The 17,020-nt window shown below is 36.4% G+C and overlaps 1 protein-coding gene across 8 annotated transcripts in view; it reads left to right on the top strand.

The window, feature by feature from the left end:
* Nucleotides 1-16,693, top strand: part of LOC126272094 (ribosome-binding protein 1) — a 576,027-nt gene extending 559,334 nt beyond the window's left edge. For all 8 annotated transcript variants that reach the window (XM_049974703.1, XM_049974718.1, XM_049974735.1 and 5 more), the window contains 2 exons: nucleotides 15,220-15,306; nucleotides 15,633-16,693. In XM_049974703.1, coding sequence (XP_049830660.1) covers nucleotides 15,220-15,306; nucleotides 15,633-15,794 — 249 coding nt within the window. In that variant the 3' untranslated portion in view covers nucleotides 15,795-16,693. The remainder of the gene's footprint in view (nucleotides 1-15,219; nucleotides 15,307-15,632) is intronic.
* The last annotated feature ends 327 nt before the right edge of the window (nucleotides 16,694-17,020 follow it).

The raw sequence follows: 17,020 nt of genomic DNA, 5'->3' as shown, positions 1-17,020 counted from the left end.
GTATTTTATCCTAGTTAACACAGAACACTTTCTAAACAATTTTCATTTATTTTGAACAATTTAGACTGCACTGAAGTTTATAAAAAAACTATAATTAAAAAGTGATGACCAAAATTTTATAAAATGCTTATTCAAATTTAGGTGTCATTCAGTCTCACAATCCAGACATGAAGGAGGCCAAATATTTACCAAATATGTATGATTTGTTGGCTGAGATATTAGATCTATTTAATATCTTATATTTTAATTTTTAGACTTTTTTTATTTCTCTATCATTTAGTTGCACCTGCAATAAAGTCTAGGTTTACTAGGTAGGTACAGGCTATTGTAAGTTACAAGAAAAAATTAGTTCATCGCTTTGTGAACTAAGGAGGTATGTATACCTAAATTCCGATATGTACATTTGGGAAATAGTGAATTAAGATTTGAGTCAAACTAAATTGTGCCTCAAAACATTACTGATGTATCCACATCGACATCTATACTTGTACTCTATACTCTGCAAACCACCATGAGATGAAGGTAAGAGGGCACATCCCACTGTACCAATTATTAAGGTTTCTCCCTATTCCATTCTCCTAAAAAGCATGAGAAGAATGATTGTTGCAATGCCTCTGTGCTTGCAGTAATTGTTGTAATCTCATTCTCATGATCCCTGAGTGAGCAACACACAAGGTTTAGTAGTACATCCCTAGAGTAATCATTTAAAGCTGGTTCTTGAAACCTCATTAATAGAGTTTCTTGGGATAGTTTACATCTGTCTTCAAGAGTCTGCCAGTATCTCTGTGATTCTCCCCCATGGATTAAACAAACCTGTGACCATTTGTGATTCCCTTCTCTGTATATGTTCAGTATCCCCTGTTAGTCCATCTGGTATGGGTCCCACACACTTGAGCAATATTCTATGGTGGGACACATGAGCGATTTGTAAGCAATATCTTTTGCAGACTGATTTCAATTCCACAGTGTTCTATCAATAAACCAAGGTCTACCACCTGCCTTACTCGCTACTGAACCTAAGTGATCATTCCATTTCCTACGAACATTTACAGCAAGTTGCCAATCTTTGCACCATGTTGTAATCTTATAAAGATCTGACTTAACATTTATGCAGCTTCTCTCAAATAGTACTTCATTATAGATAACTGCATCATCTGCAAAGAGCATTATATTACTATTAATATTGTCAGCAAGGTCATTAATATACAACATGAACAGCACAGGTCCCAGCACCCTTTCTTGGGGCACACCTGAAGTTACTTGTACATCTAACAATGACTCTGCCTCCAAATAACATGCTGCATCCTGCCTGCCAAAAAGTCCTCAATCCAGTCAAAAATTGCACTTAATGATCACAGGTTTGACAATAAGCATAGGTGTGGGACTGAGTCAAATACTTTTCAGAAATCAAGGAACACTTTGTCTGTCTGGTTGCTTTGATCCAAAGCTTTCAGTATGTCACACGAGAAAAGTGCGAGTTGGCCTTCACATAATCGATGTTTTCAAAGTTGATGCTGACTGGCATTGAGGAAGTCATTCTATTCAAGATATCTCATTATGTTTGAGATTTATTGTTCTAAGATTCTACAACAAATCAATGTCAAGGGTATTGGATGGTACTTTTGTGGATAACTTCTACAACCCTTCTTGTAGACAGGTGTAATCTATACCTTTCTCCAAGAATTGGGCACAGTTTTTTGTTCAAGGGATCTACAATAGATTGTAGTTGGAAGAGGGGATAACTCAGCCACAAATTCACATGGATTTCATCGGGGCATGGAGCTTTGTTCAATTTTAACAATTTCAACTGTTTCTCAACACATCTGTTTCTCACACTAATCCTTATTTCATTCATCTTTTCAGTGGTACAAGGATTAAATTGGTGCTATTATCCTGGGTTTTCGTTTGTAAAGGGACATTTGAAAATTGAGTTAAGCATTTCATCTTTCACTTCACTACCCACAATTTCAGTTCCTGTCTCATTCACTGGAGTAGACTGACTTGGTGCCACCAACAGCATTTCTTTGGATTTTGTAAAATGTAATTTGACAATATTCTGCTATGATAGCCATTGAAGGCATCATGTCATGCTCTTCATGACATCCAAACATGTTTCATTCAGTATCTCTCTATCTATAGCCTTATCATTTTACATCTAATATGCAGTAATTCTGTTTCCTTAGACGTTTCGTTACAGTGACCGTATACCCTCGAGGTTCCCTCCCATTATGTACTGTTCTACTGGGCACATATCTATTCAGTGATTGGTCAACTAGTCTTTTAAACTTGAGACAGAGTTCCTCTACATATTCCTGGCATGTGTTGAAAGGTTTTAGTTCCTCTCTGAGATATGACACTAATGATTTCTATGTAGTTTACTGAACATATATATCTTTCTGCTTTGTTTTAGTTAAACTTCGTACTTTGGTAATCATTCTTGCCACAACTGTATCATGGTCACTGATACCAGTTTCAAAGTGGTCATCCGATATATTCCCATCATGAGTTAGATTCCTAACTATCTGTTTTAGGTAGTTTTCAGAGAAGGTGTTTAGTAATTTTTCACAAAATGTCTTATCATGCCCACCACAAACAAAACTGTTACTTTCCCAATTAATTGTTGGATGATTAACGGGCTTTATCAGGAGATGAGTCTGGTGGGTGATAGATGGATCAAATTATCATTTTATGCTTACCCCTGATACTGAGTCTTGCCCAAACAGTCTCACATGCAGCTTCAATTTCTGTCTTTCTGGATTTGAGTTTCTTGTCTACTGTTACAAATAAACCACTACCATTTTTCCCATTTGCTTATCTTTTCGATATACACTTAAATTTTCCCCAAAAATCTCACTGCTATCAATTACAGGTTTCAACTAGCTTTCTGTACCTAGTATCATATGAGCTTCACTGCTTTTCATGAGTGCTTCGAACTCTGTTACTTTCTTGTGAATGCTTCAACAATTTACCATTAGGCTTTTAATACTCTCATCATTTCATTCAGTATTACACTGAAACTTGTGGGTTTCCTACAGCTATCATTATCTGGATTGGAAATAGCGTCGCCTAATCTATAAAACCATTGTGTGCACCTTACACACAGTCATCTACCTGAGAGCAGCCTCTGATGTGTAGTGCACACCTGACCCATTTAGAGAGACCATACAGTTCTCAACCGTATGGCACAAGTCCAGGAAGTCACAACCTAGCTCATCACAGAATCTTCGAACTCTTTGGTTCAGTCCTTCCACTCGACTCGGAACCAAAGCACCAAGATCAGTTCTGGGGACAACACTGCAAATTGTGAGCTTCATTGAAACAGAGTCTACATATTGCTGCATTTCATCTCCAAGCTTCCTCTTGGCATTCCTTTTGGTAATTATTACTTACTTCAGAGAATATATATTAATTATTTTTACATCAACAGACTTCAGCAAAAATAACTATTAAATCCCTTTTTTGTAGCATGAGTTTACTAAGCAGATAAATAAAGTTAACATAATGGATGTATAACTGATTGAAAGAAATTACATGTGCCTAGCAGTACACTTCTACACCTAATTCACTATTATGTGTAAAATTCTGAGAGGTACTGTGATATAATTTCGTAATTAGTTGTTGTTTATCAAAGCATCCTTGAAAAAAGAAGGGGTGAAATACAAACAAAGTGATGCTGCATATTGCCTTCAAGTAACTGAGCAACAAAGTATTAACAAGGTTTGACATCCACTACAAACAGCATCACTGAACCAGTGAACTGACACTCAGATTTCTCTCAGCACTATGGACTGCTTCATTTGTGAACTAGTTAGACTAGAATTTTCTTTTATCAAATTTCCTGATGGTTGTCATTGTTAGTAGTTATTGCACACTAATGAACATCTCGTCCAAAAAATCCTCTACAAATTATGCAACAAACTTTCAGTAGTATGTAAACAAAACATTCGCTCAGAGCAAAAACGAACAGAAGCAAAAATGATCCTATGTAGGTACTGGAAACCAACTGTGTTATTAACATACACAATGTATCACAGAGTTGCAACAAGCAAATATTTTGCAGTTATTTTATGAAATACTAATGGTTTTCTGCAATTTATTATGTCAATATAATCAGTAAAGGCTATAGAATTTAATAAAGCTATTTAAAAAATCTAAAGAACCCTGTGTCCTTAAGGCCGTTCTACTAGTTTTTCACATTATTTTCTCCTGGAAGTTCAATTATTACTTTTATCACATGTTCTGCCACATTCTAGGCTTTTAGTTACTTCATCTTGCCTATGTTACAGGTTTTGGTTGCTTTTCCTATAAGTTCTTGAATTTAAACTGGCATTTTGGTAATACCATATTATGACTACTACAAATGTCAGCACTTCAGTGACTCTCACTCTTATTGATTCCTGAATCTTTGTTTTACCAAAATGTAATCAATCTGATATCATCTTTGATCCCTTGGCATCTTCGATATATACCTCTTTTTCCAGGATTTTTTAAAAAGTGTATTCACAGTTATTAACACTTTCAATACTGGTCTCCTCAGCACTTTGCTGTGAATTGACATAATTTTGGGTTTTACTTAAATATCATTGCAATATATGAAAGTGTGATAAGAATATGATTCTTAAAGCATTTAAAATGGAAAAGTAAGTAGACAAATTAGTTTATTTCAGAATGTACAATTCAAACTGACAATATAATTAGAACAAGAAACACATTAAAAGCCTGAAAAAAATTTTGCATGCTCTCCCCCTATAGTGATACAGTTATGTTTCTCTCTGCAGTCACAAAAATAGGAATGTTTAAAAAGTAGATATAGGTAACTGAGAATATTTTATGTGGTTCAAATATTATTACATACCAGTATGTCAATTTGTTTCACCTTTGATGTGTTGAATCATTCAGCCACCAAAGAAACGAGTAAAATAATCATACTCCTCAGCCGTACCTGAAAACTGAGAGGCTATACCAACATTCTCCTGGAACAGAGACAGTTGTGTCTCAGCATCCAGTTTCAACCAGTCCTGCTCACTTTCCTTAGAGATATGCACACTACTAGACACTACAGATGATGACTGATGGTATATGTCATTACCAGAATGGAGCAAGTGTACTTAGATCAATATTCAGAAGTCACAAATGGAAATAAAGACGTGTATGTCACTCACAATACAAAATATGAGAATGAGCTACTTGCTTCACAGATGACTGGAACCCTTGTGTATTTTTTCCTGGAAAGTATGAGTCTTCTCTATCAGTATCTTCTATTTCTCATCCTGGCACTCCATATAAAATATCAAAAATATCCAAATTTCTTGTTAGTTTCCTTCATGGCATTTCTGTCTTTGTAAACATCCATGAAAGAACTGCAAATGAAGTGCTCCTTGTACTTGTCTCAATCACCACTATGTTGACAGAGCCTATAAGTTCAGCCGCTGACAACAGAACAAGAAACTACCTCTACAACAAGTGCTGAAACAGGTTCCATTCTCCACTAAATGACCTTGAGGCAGATGATGGATTCTCAGTCATACTTGATATGGGCACCTTTGGGAATGTCAGGATGGGGCCCTCCTGTGTGCCATACAGACACTATGCTGGAATTGTTAACCTATGCCCAGGAAAGTAGTCTATTAATTTCACTCTCCTCTTATCTTACTTGCTGAGACTATGTGCTCTTGTTATTTTCTGTTCCCTTCCTTTGCCGATGATTGCAGTCTAATCTGCCATTATGATTAAATTCTCATCCTCTCTGACATATTTTAAGAGTTTGTTATCATCATACAATTCAGTTTCACTGTGATTTAAATCTATAATTACGGTGTATGTATGAATTATTGAAGTATCTATTGGATATCCACTGAATTTCACAATCGGTATTCTTTCTGCTTGCTGTAGATAAACTTTTTCTTTATTACCAGTTTCCCAACTCCTTAACACTTGTTACTCCTGCTCTGCTGTTATCTGTTCTAGTATAAATGATCCTACCATCCTCATTCCAAAAATGCATGTCTCCTGGAACTGCATCTCACTGCTTCCTAAAATACCTGTGTACTTTCCATTTCTGTCTCTCTCCTCTCAATCACCATATGGAGGTTTGATAGAATATTTTAACTGAGACAAAGCCATCATGACACTTCTGTTTCATGGCTGCATGTACCAGGGAAATACAATGGATTGGTTTCTCCATTACCTTCAATACTGCAATACTGTCTCTGTTTAAAGTCATCCTTACAATGCATGCAGTTAGTTGCTGTACCTCCTCCCTGATTTCCTTCAACCTTGACTATTGGAGTAACTGCTGACTTACTCCACATGAAGCTTCTCACTGTAACAATATCAATAGAGAAAGTTGGTGCTTCCAGTGTGGAAATATATTTGTGTTCACCTTGACTCCTTCATTATTCCCACTGATTTATCCTGGTTTATGAGAGTAGTAGTGTAGCCTCCCTAGTGAGGTAAGATTGGCAGGTTTTCTTTCAATACCGCATCTTAAAATAGACATAAAGCAAATAAATGAGAGCTAGTAATTGTGGAAATTTAGATAAAAAGCCATACTCTCCGACTGCAGAGCCTGAAGTAAGCCTACAAAGGCAATGAAGATATAATTGTCTGACCTGAGCATTTGAGACCAAGTAATTTTTTTAAAGTGCTGCAGTTAAATAAAATTGGTAATCATGACAAGATTCAATAAGCAAAATGTAATTGAAACAGAACATGGAACCAACAAGATTATACTAGTGGCATCACCTGTAGTCAGATGGTTTGAGATCAGCGTAATGAGGAAAATGGAATGTCAGAAACAAAGGTATAAAGTTATAGTTATTAAGCAAACAACACTCAAATATAAGGAATGTTATCAACAGCTACATGTTTTGGGAGCTGTGCTCCCATCATCTGCCTGTCTATGTTTAACTCTTCATACATAAATGCTTAAAAATGCATAAAAACAGTCATAATATAAAACAGAAGTAATCAAAGTTGAAGTCTGTGTTTTACTTTTCAGCATTGTCCCTCTGTTTTGCTTCCTCATGTTACTGCCCTTTTGCCCGAGTGTTCCTTTTATGTAACCGTACCTGACTGTATCTGCTTAATATCAGACCAGTTGCCTTCCAGTACACTGGCTTGTTCTGCAAACATCAGGCACACAGTGCCACTGACTGCATTAAGCCACCAACCATTCTTCTCTATTCCAGAAATGACACATGGGACATCTGTAAAAAAACAGCTTATGTGTATCATATTACCTCTAAATTAATAAAAAAAGATCCATGAACCTGTTGAAGAATCTGTTACCACTCTTCCATTTTTGCATTGAGCACATTACCAGATCCATCCTGGTGAACTGATATTTCTAGTTCTTCAAGTAGGTTAACTTTCCTTCCTTTCTTTACTATTTGTGCCACTTTTAAATCCTCCTCAGAATCTTTTAGTAGGTGACATAATTATCTACATCATTGTTCCTTTTGAAATGTAGTGGATTTTTTACAACAATCTTCATGAGGGAATACATATACTATGCAGCAATAGCAGAATGCCCAACTCTTTAAGCAGATGTCTACAAGATAATCTTGGACGACCACCACACATTATTCTTACAGCACATTTTTTAACCCTGAAAACTTACTTTCTTAAGTATGAGATACCCCAGAACGTTATTCAATATGACATTATTGAATGAAAATATGCAAAATATGTCAACTTACTGATCTGTCTCTCCCCAAGATTTGCAGTGATTCTAAATGCAAATGCGGCTGAACTAAGTTGTGTTAAGAGTTCAGAAATGTCCTTTTTCCAGTTTAAATTCTCTGCAGTATGAACACACACAAGAATTTTGAAGTTTCAACTGTATTTATTACTTCCTCACCAAGTGTTACACTTATTGTTGTTGTAGTACCTCAAAAGTGCAGAACTGAATACACTGTGTCTCTAAGATTGGGGTTGATACCATTCATAAAAAACCAGTCAGTGATATTTTCAAGGACATTATTTATCATTTCTTCTATTTTTTTTATGTGACTTGAATTGATCTGCAAAAAGAACTAATAATGTAGGTGACAGGAGATTGTTTGCATATATGAGAAACAATAGTGGCCCTAAGACTGAGTCTTGGGGAACCCCATACATGATTTCTCCTGTCAGAACAGTGTCCCCAGACTACATTGATTGAATTACTAAGTACAACTTATTGCATTATTTTTGTTAGATATGACATTATACAATGTTTGGCTGTACTATCAGTCCCGTAATACTTCGATTTATCTAGAAGAATGCTGTGATTCACCCCTTCAAATGCCTTAGTTAGGTCACAGAAAATACTAATCTGTCCATTTCATTATTTAATGCTTGTGAAATTTGGTGAGGGATCGTGGAGGGCAACTCTTCTGAAACACAAACTGTGATTTGTTGAGGATATTACCGCTGCTAAGATGAGATACTATTCTAAAATACATAACATTCTCAAACATTTTGGAAAATGATGTCAGCAGTGAAACAGATCAGTAGTTATTGACATCTCTCTTACCATATTTCTTAAACAGGGTTTCAACAATGCCATATTTCAGTCTCTCTGGCAAACTGCCTTGAGTTAGTGAAGCATTACATATTTCAGATAAGACTGGGCTTATCATGTGGGAATAAATTTTTGGTACTTTATTGGAAACACCATCAAAAGCAGATAAGCTTTTATTTTTGGGAGAATGTATAATTTTCTTAATTTCAAAAGGAGAAGTGCGTGATATATTCAAGTGATTGAATTTCATGAGAGTTATGATTGCAAAATATTGCTCTAATTTTTCTCTTGAAGTCTTGGCTTTCTACTATATTTAAGAAATGATTAGTAAATATATTTTCTACCTGTGCCTCATCATTTATAACCATTCCATTCAGTTCAATTGTCATGTTCATATTCTGTAGCTGGTTGTCCTGTCTCTCATTTCACTACCTTCCATAAAGCCTTAAGTGTTTGACTCCAACAAATTTTCCAGAATTGTCCAATGTGAAAGAGTCTTTGTGCTCTTTGTACCTGTCTTGTACAAGGTGATCCAAAATTTGTGCATTTAGATGCCACAGAATGATTCCTTGCACACTGGCAGTACAAAAATGCCTGTAACAAACTTCTGTTTGGTGCATATTTATAGTATAAAATGGTCATCAAAGAAAGGCAGTCTGTCAACTCTGCAGTCACCTATACAACAACTGTTTTAAAGTACTGTCTACCTGAACTGTGCAATTAATGAGGTAGGCAGAGTTTAACATGAAAATACTTGAGTTTAGTACCAATTATAGTGTAATTTTTTTCATTTTTAAACAATGGAAAATCTGGGGTGGAATAGTGACAGTATTATCAAAAGGGTAGATCGCTACTCACCATATAGAGAAGATGTTGAGTCACAGACAGGTAAAACAAAAAGATTGCTGTACATGTGAGCTTTCCGGCAAAAGGCCTTATGCTAAAGTAGGAAATACACACACATTCACACAAGCACAACTCACACACATATTACCCCTGTCTCTGGCCACTGAAGCCAGACCAATGGCCTCTCTTGCCAGAGACGGTGTTCACGTTTATATGGGTTGTGCTTACAAGAGTGTGTGTGTGTGTTTGTGTGTGTGTGTGTGTGTGTGTTTTCTATTGTATTAGAAGTCCTTCTGGCTGCTGGCTGGAAGCTCATATGTACAGCAGTCCTTTTGTTGTGTCTGTCTGTGACTCAACAACTACTCTACATAGATCGTAGCAGTCTATCCTTTTCATAACATTATTTTTTCTTTTTCTACTTTTAGGCTGTGTTGTGGCATCTTGACTTAATTGTCATGCAGCAATTTTAGCAAATCTTGTATAAACATGTACAGATACTGAACACTAACATATAAATGAAATTACAATCATTCTTATTGTTCCCCTTTTAAAGACATATTTTGTCTTGAAATGTATACTCCATTCTCTTCTATGCCCCTATGCTTTTTGGCTTATTGTCAGTGTTGATTCCCCTTTTGCCAGTTAAACTTCTTACCCCCAGAGCAAAAACAGGAAAAAAGGATTCCACCATTCTCTTTCTTCGTCTATACCTGTATCTTTTATCCTAGGTACTTCCCATGAAAATCACATAGCCACATACTTCAATATGACTTCATCAACTACTTTCAAACCCAGTTTGCAGCACATCTTCCAGCACATCTTCCAGCAATGGTGCTATTGAGAAGTACCAGGTAACATGCTTACCACTTTTATGTCCATCATATTCATTTAAGGTGTTAAATCACCAGTACGTCTAATAAACCCCTTCACAAGTATTTACCATATTCAGTAATGTTTATTGTACTTTACCGATGGATGTAGAACTGTTACTGTGCTTTTATGCTGTTCTTGTAACTGTGAAGTCCAGAGAGGTGACTTTAAGCATTTGCACTGAAGACTATTTTGTGAAAAACATGCTGTCACTGGTAGTTTATTCAAAATATTTCAATCAGGTGATCTTGCTGAAAGTAGCATATTAATGTGACCACAGTGATTAATTTTGTAGTTATTTCTGTCCTTTGACAAATCATTTTTATTGGATTATTACTCTTCATGAATATTTTTGACATATCTACCGATAACTGTTATTTACAATGTTAAAAAAAGCTGCAATAATAGAAATGTATCATTTAATAAACAGCATATCCTAAAGCATATTAAAATGTGAAAATAAAAATTAGATCTAGACCCAGAACTGGACTCATCAACTCAAGTATTCTAACCCAAAATTCTATCCAGTGCACCAACTATGCAGTGCAGATATACAGTATTGTGATACGTGGACTGACATCTTTTTTTATACTAAAAATACATATTGGATGAAAGTTCCTTCAAGGCATTTTTGAAATGTTAGAATGCAAGAAATTACATTGTGGTGTCCCTCACATTGTATTAGGGAGAGTGTATTTTGCATACTCTTGTTTGTTGTTCTCATTTACATTTCCCATTCCCTACCATATGTCTTAAATTCTATCTAAGTTTTTCCACATTGAATTCCAACTGGACATTATATGGTTTAAATGTATTTGCCAATTTCTAAGAGATTTTTCCTAAATATAGCACAGTAATGATCTTCTTATTAGCCTTAGCTATTTCCTCTTAGCCGGCCGCAGTGGCCGTGCGGTTCTGGCACTGCAGTCCGGAACCGCGGGGCTGCTACGGTCGCAGGTTCGAATCCTGCCTCGGGCATGGGTGTGTGTGATGTCCTTAGGTTAGTTAGGTTTAAGTAGTTCTCAGTTCTAGGGGACTAAGATGTTGAGTCCCATAGTGCTCAGAGCCAATTGAACCATTTTATTTCCTCTTCCTCTTGTGGATAAGGCAGTTCATCATAAGTAAATCAAATTTGTTATTTATTGCTGGTTGCTTAGTAATGTTTTAACTCATTCAGTCTATCCACTACACCCATTCGCAATCTCCTCCCTTTGTTCACTAAAATCTGAGCACAGCTCCTTCATGTGGGCAACATGATTCATTAAGAACCACAACATTTGCTGCTGTTTGCTTTCTTTTTTAAAAAGTGTGCAGTTTGTCTTGTCTCATTACCTGAGAGTGTAAAAACTGAGTATGATTATTGCATTTGAGCTCTACAGTGAAGTCAATTTTTTCATGGAACCCATTAAATTTACTGATTATTTGATTGATGTCATCCTCAGTTGCTTCTATGTGCAATGTGTTCTGAACATAGTGTTTATAATATACTACCTTTTCCATCAAACGCCAGTCAAATTTTAAAACATTCTCTTCAAAATTGCAGGTAGAGAAAACATTAAAATGACTTCTTGTATAGCCACAATCACCACGAAAAAATGTAAATATGACTCTAAAAATTATGTTGTTGACTTTGTTGGAAGGATGCAAGTAATGCCATGGATAGCTTTGGAAAGTAAAGACCTCAGCACATTTCTCTGTTGTACAATCTGATTTCTACAGTTTACTTGACAGAATTCCCTTATTTTGATGCATGGAACAAGATGTTTCTCTTGATAGACATAGTTCTCTGCTTCTTTGTGAGTCTGTGCTTGTTGACACGGGTCATTTATTCAGACCTTGCTATTTTTGTGCGGTAGAGTTTTCTGAAATTGTACATATGGACTGACCAATCTGACTGCTAGCACATTTGTAAAGAATGTTATAAATCTCAAAGCCCTGAGACTAAGATTGTCTTACTGAACATAGCTTATCCTCTTTGACTTAAATGGTTGGTAAATAAGCTTTATCTGCCCACAACCCTGTTTGTTACTCAGTGTAGTCCTGCAGAAAGGGAGGAGTGCTATAGCATGTGATGTGATGATCTACGTGTTTTCATTTTTTAAAGAGTGCTCTATTAATGTTGTATTTACTACAGCTGTTCTTTGATAGCACATACTTCAGTCATGCAATGACTGAATAAAGGTGGTACGTCAGTACGTCAGTATAGCCCTATTTTCTGACACTGACTGGGATTGGGGAGGATGACGATTCTCATCCTCATCAGACCATCTTGGTATAGGTTTTCTGTGGTTTCCATAAATTGCTCCACGAAAACGTTGGGATGATTCCTTTAAAAAAGCAAGGCTTCTTTCCTACACCATCCTTGAGAAAGTCCGAGCTTATTGTCTGTCTCGAATAACCTCTATGTCTTCCTATTGACCCTCTTCTGAGATATAAGTCAGTGTGGACCTGATTGTGGTACACAGAGCTGCACTATAACTTGACACAGCAAGTAAACCAAGAAAATTTTGCTATTGAATGTTACAGTTAACTACTAGGTGTGTGCCACAGTTTATGGAGACTCCAATGGGCAGTAGGTTACAGGTGGCTAGTATTAAATGTATTTGTTAAGATATTTATTGCGTTTATAGAATATAACTTGGACGTTATGGAGATATGTGCAACATAGTTTAACAGTGCATATGTGTTTATGGCAGAGGGGGGACGAGGGGGGGATTTATAGTGGCTCGTGTTGGAGACACAGCGGAGGCTTGATATTACAAGGCCAACACATTTTTTTGTGAAAGCTGGTTGGGTTTATTCAGGATTCCAATTCATCATATTGTTTCCCACTCTTTTGGCTATAAAATCCTGTTTTCCCAGCATAATCGCTGTTCAGTGTGATGAATTATGCCATCTTATGGGAGGTAATGTATGCTCTCATGGTAATACTCTGCTGGGTAACACTGGAGCAAACATCTTGCTGCATCAACAACCTCCCCATTAACCACATTCTGCTTCCCACAGAATGCATCCTTCACTGGACCAAACAGATAGAAGTCAGAAGATATGAGATCTGGGATGTAGGATGAATGAGGAAGAACAGTCCAGTGAAATTTTGTGAGCTGCTCTGGGGTGTGCAGACTTGTGTGAGGCCTTGTGGAGAAGAAGAAGAAATTCATTTGCATTTTCATGGCGATGTATAGAACTCATTTCTTCAATTTCCTGGGGGGAGGGGGAGGGGGGTAGCACAATAAACTTCAGGGTTGATCGTTGCACCAAGAGTGAAGGCATCAAACAGAATAACCCCTTCAGAGTCCCAGAAGACTGGCACCATGACTTGACCCGTTTAGGTTACAACTTTGACCTTTTTCTTTGGAGGAACGGTGATATGGCACCACTCTGTGGATTCCTGCTTTGTTTATGGTTCAAAGTGATGAACCCATGTTTCATTGCCTGTGATGATTTTTGACAACAAATTCTCACAATCAACCTCAAAAAGCATAGACAATTCTTCACAGATGGTCCTCAAGTGCTCTTTATGGTTTTCTGGTAGGCAGCAAGGAACCTTGTGCACACACACACACCTGGTGAACTGTTGTGTCTCTGTCAGTTACCTAGAATGAGACTTTCTGCAAATTACAACATTGCAGGATTCACAGCTGTGTGCAGTCGACTGGCACGTAGGAGATCGAACAGGTTTGTGAGACCTTGTTGCAATGATGACAGACACCTTGCCCAATGACTCACCATGCTTTTGTTCACTGTTACATCTGTGTAGTCTTTTTGGTAGCACCTATGAATATCTGTGATGCTCTTGTTTTCCATCAAAAGAATCTCAATGAAAGTTCCCTGTTTGGAACACACCTCAGTTGCAGTCACAATTTTGAAGGCTATTTATAGAGCTGTCACAACTGGAACTCTATGAAGGTCTTATGGGCTGAAGCAGGAATATTCCACACTGTCCCACAACAAATTCTACATTTTTCCAACCGAAAATGGCTGAGAAAAAAAAAGTGTGTCATTACTTATTGAATGGCCCTTGTACACTATCTCTCTGCGTACACATAGTTAAAAGACTCGCAATACAGCAAGTTTTTCCATCCGAGTAAATTCATCATGGAACCAGTATTAAAATTACAGATGACACCTTTATGTTAGAGTGGGGCTCATTCTTTTTCTCATGATCATAACCAAAACTTCTTATTCATCTATCTGGGATTACTCAATTCTGTTGCAACATGTTAAACCTCTTAAAATATTATGAGTTCAGGGTGACTGGAAAACAGCTCTCTCTCTCTCTCTCTGTCACACACACACACACACACACACACACACACACACACACACACACACTCTTGCACACACAAACCATTAACCCTCAAGCGGGTGCACCAATTTTCTCAACACAAATGGACATGCAGTGTACGTTGTACTCATGTAAAGAATAGTTGTCTTTTGTTACCAAAGTAAACATGTATGAGCAACAACACAGTTTAATTTTAGTTTAACTAAATGACAATAAAATGAACTTATATTATATGAGCTAAATCAGTGTTTACTAAACAATAGTAAAATAAATTTTCATTATATCACTTACTGTGTTACCCAATAGTAATGAGCCCCTTGGAGCATTAAAGAGCTTAATTGCATCTGGTCTGAGCCAAATCCTAATTCAATGACTAATTATCTCATAAACTGCCTCATTGTGGGACCATGCTGCTAGATCTGATGCTGGGTCATTTTCTCACATGGGTCATACATTTTCTCTCACATAGCTCACTTTCTTCATTACGGCTGCTCACTTGGATGTACAAGGCAATGTTAATTGTGGTGCACTTCATACATAGGCACGCCTGATCAAGTGTCAGTTTGGAATAATTTATCCTTGCAATGATAATCATATTATGCATCCTCATCTGAACTTAGAAAACAACTGAGAGTCTGAGGCATCAGAATTCCATTTTCTGCCTTACAAGCTGTGGAAAACCTATATTTATGAAATGTTATCTTTACAGATTCCCGACTTGAAACCTGAAAGTCTGACTGGTCTTGCTATGCAGGAAGTACGTCGACAGTATGAAGTTATTGATGGGGCACTTGAGGTAAGCAGGTCAACATTCTTGTGTGCTGCCACTGATTATATGTTGCTCCAACAGCTCACATACACATAGAACTATATAATGTATTTGAGATGAAATGAAGAATTTGATTGCTCTCAGAAAATGTGGCAGTAAATGGTATTGTTGTAGTTTCTGGAGAAATATAAACTATACTGATATATTTTATTCTGACATAATATCCTCTTTGTAAAATGTCTATTGAACTCTCTCTCTCTTTCTTTTTTTCTTTCTTCTTTCTCTTTCTCTCATTTTCCAGTGTCATATATTTAGATTATATCCTAATACTATATTTGTATGATTCTTTACAGACATTGCAGGGCATCCAAGGTGTAGTGATGCAATGTCCATCATTGGCTAAACTCCAGCAGGACCTGGAAGAAACTAACTTCCACTGTCTCACTACTCTGCCACTAGTTGGTGCTGATGTCAATGCTAATGCAGCTGTTTTAGGAAGCAACAGGATAGCATAAAAAGTTAGAGACTGGGGAAACATGACCTTACTTCTTTTACACTAGCAGAAATTTTAAAATTCAGTACTTTTTAATAATTTCAAGTGAATTTTACTGTTTTTCAAGCTACGTGTAGAAATGTGCTATATTTTATATTTCTTATTTTTAGGCTATGTAGTACCTATTGAGAATACTTAAGTCTATGTAGGGATACAGATGTAAGTTTTAATGATTTTAGACTGGTTTAAGAATTAAAATTCATTAATTTGAATGAAATAGTTACAATGTAGCAGATTGCCACAACTAGTGCAAATACTGTAACAGTTTAATGGTTCAAAGTGAAGTGATATAAAAACTGTGCCATGGAAGAAAGCTGCGCGTTGTTTGTGCATTGTTGAATATTTACATAGGAGTCTAGGCTACAGCTGTCAGAGTACAGTCCTAGTTAACATTGAGAGCAATTGGTGCTTCTGTACAATAGAGTTGTAGGTGCTAAGACAGTCCTGGAAGATTGTTCACTAAAGCTACTTACCCAATTTTTCTAGTTTCTCTCACAACTGTATTTATTTACTAATACAGTGTAAATTGTAAGATGAGAAACATTTTATATATTTGACCTATATTTTTACATAAACTTTATTTCATATATCTTAAAATTTGTCTTTACTTGTATATGTGTGCCACACAAGACAGCAGCTCCTGTAAGGTGTCCACCACCTTATGTGTAGCAGTAAACTGCACCAACTGTTTTATTTTTTGACATTAACATACATACTATTGCACTTATCTCTTTGTGATGACATTCACACTTAATGCCGAACTTGTCATTTCACATACAAAACTGTTTCCAGTCCTATTTTTGTACAATAAATTTGAGCTAATTTTATTTAATAAACTACAGTTTGCTATGTTTGATGAAATTCAGATTCTTTTTCAACACTTCAAATGTTCACGGATAAGAATTACATAATATTTAAAAAATTCTTTTTGATTTTCATAAATAGCAGCAAATGCAAGTGTAATATGCTTGATGAACTACTGTATGGTACGTGTAATTAGGTAAGAAAAGAAAAAGTGCAGCGATGTTCGCCAGCATGGTTGTAACTATTGAGACTATTTTAACCACCAATCTGTGTTATGACACAAGAACCAATTCCTTTAGTTAATGTTCATGTACAAGAATTCCATTTTATTTATGTGTCCATTGTTTCTGTTTGATGTTATTTTAGCCATTGAAGTTTTTGTCA

Source organism: Schistocerca gregaria, chromosome 1 (genome assembly GCF_023897955.1).
Source record: "Schistocerca gregaria isolate iqSchGreg1 chromosome 1, iqSchGreg1.2, whole genome shotgun sequence".
Classification (NCBI taxonomy): Eukaryota; Metazoa; Arthropoda; class Insecta; order Orthoptera; family Acrididae; genus Schistocerca; species Schistocerca gregaria.
This window is presented reverse-complemented; position numbering and strand designations above follow the sequence as displayed.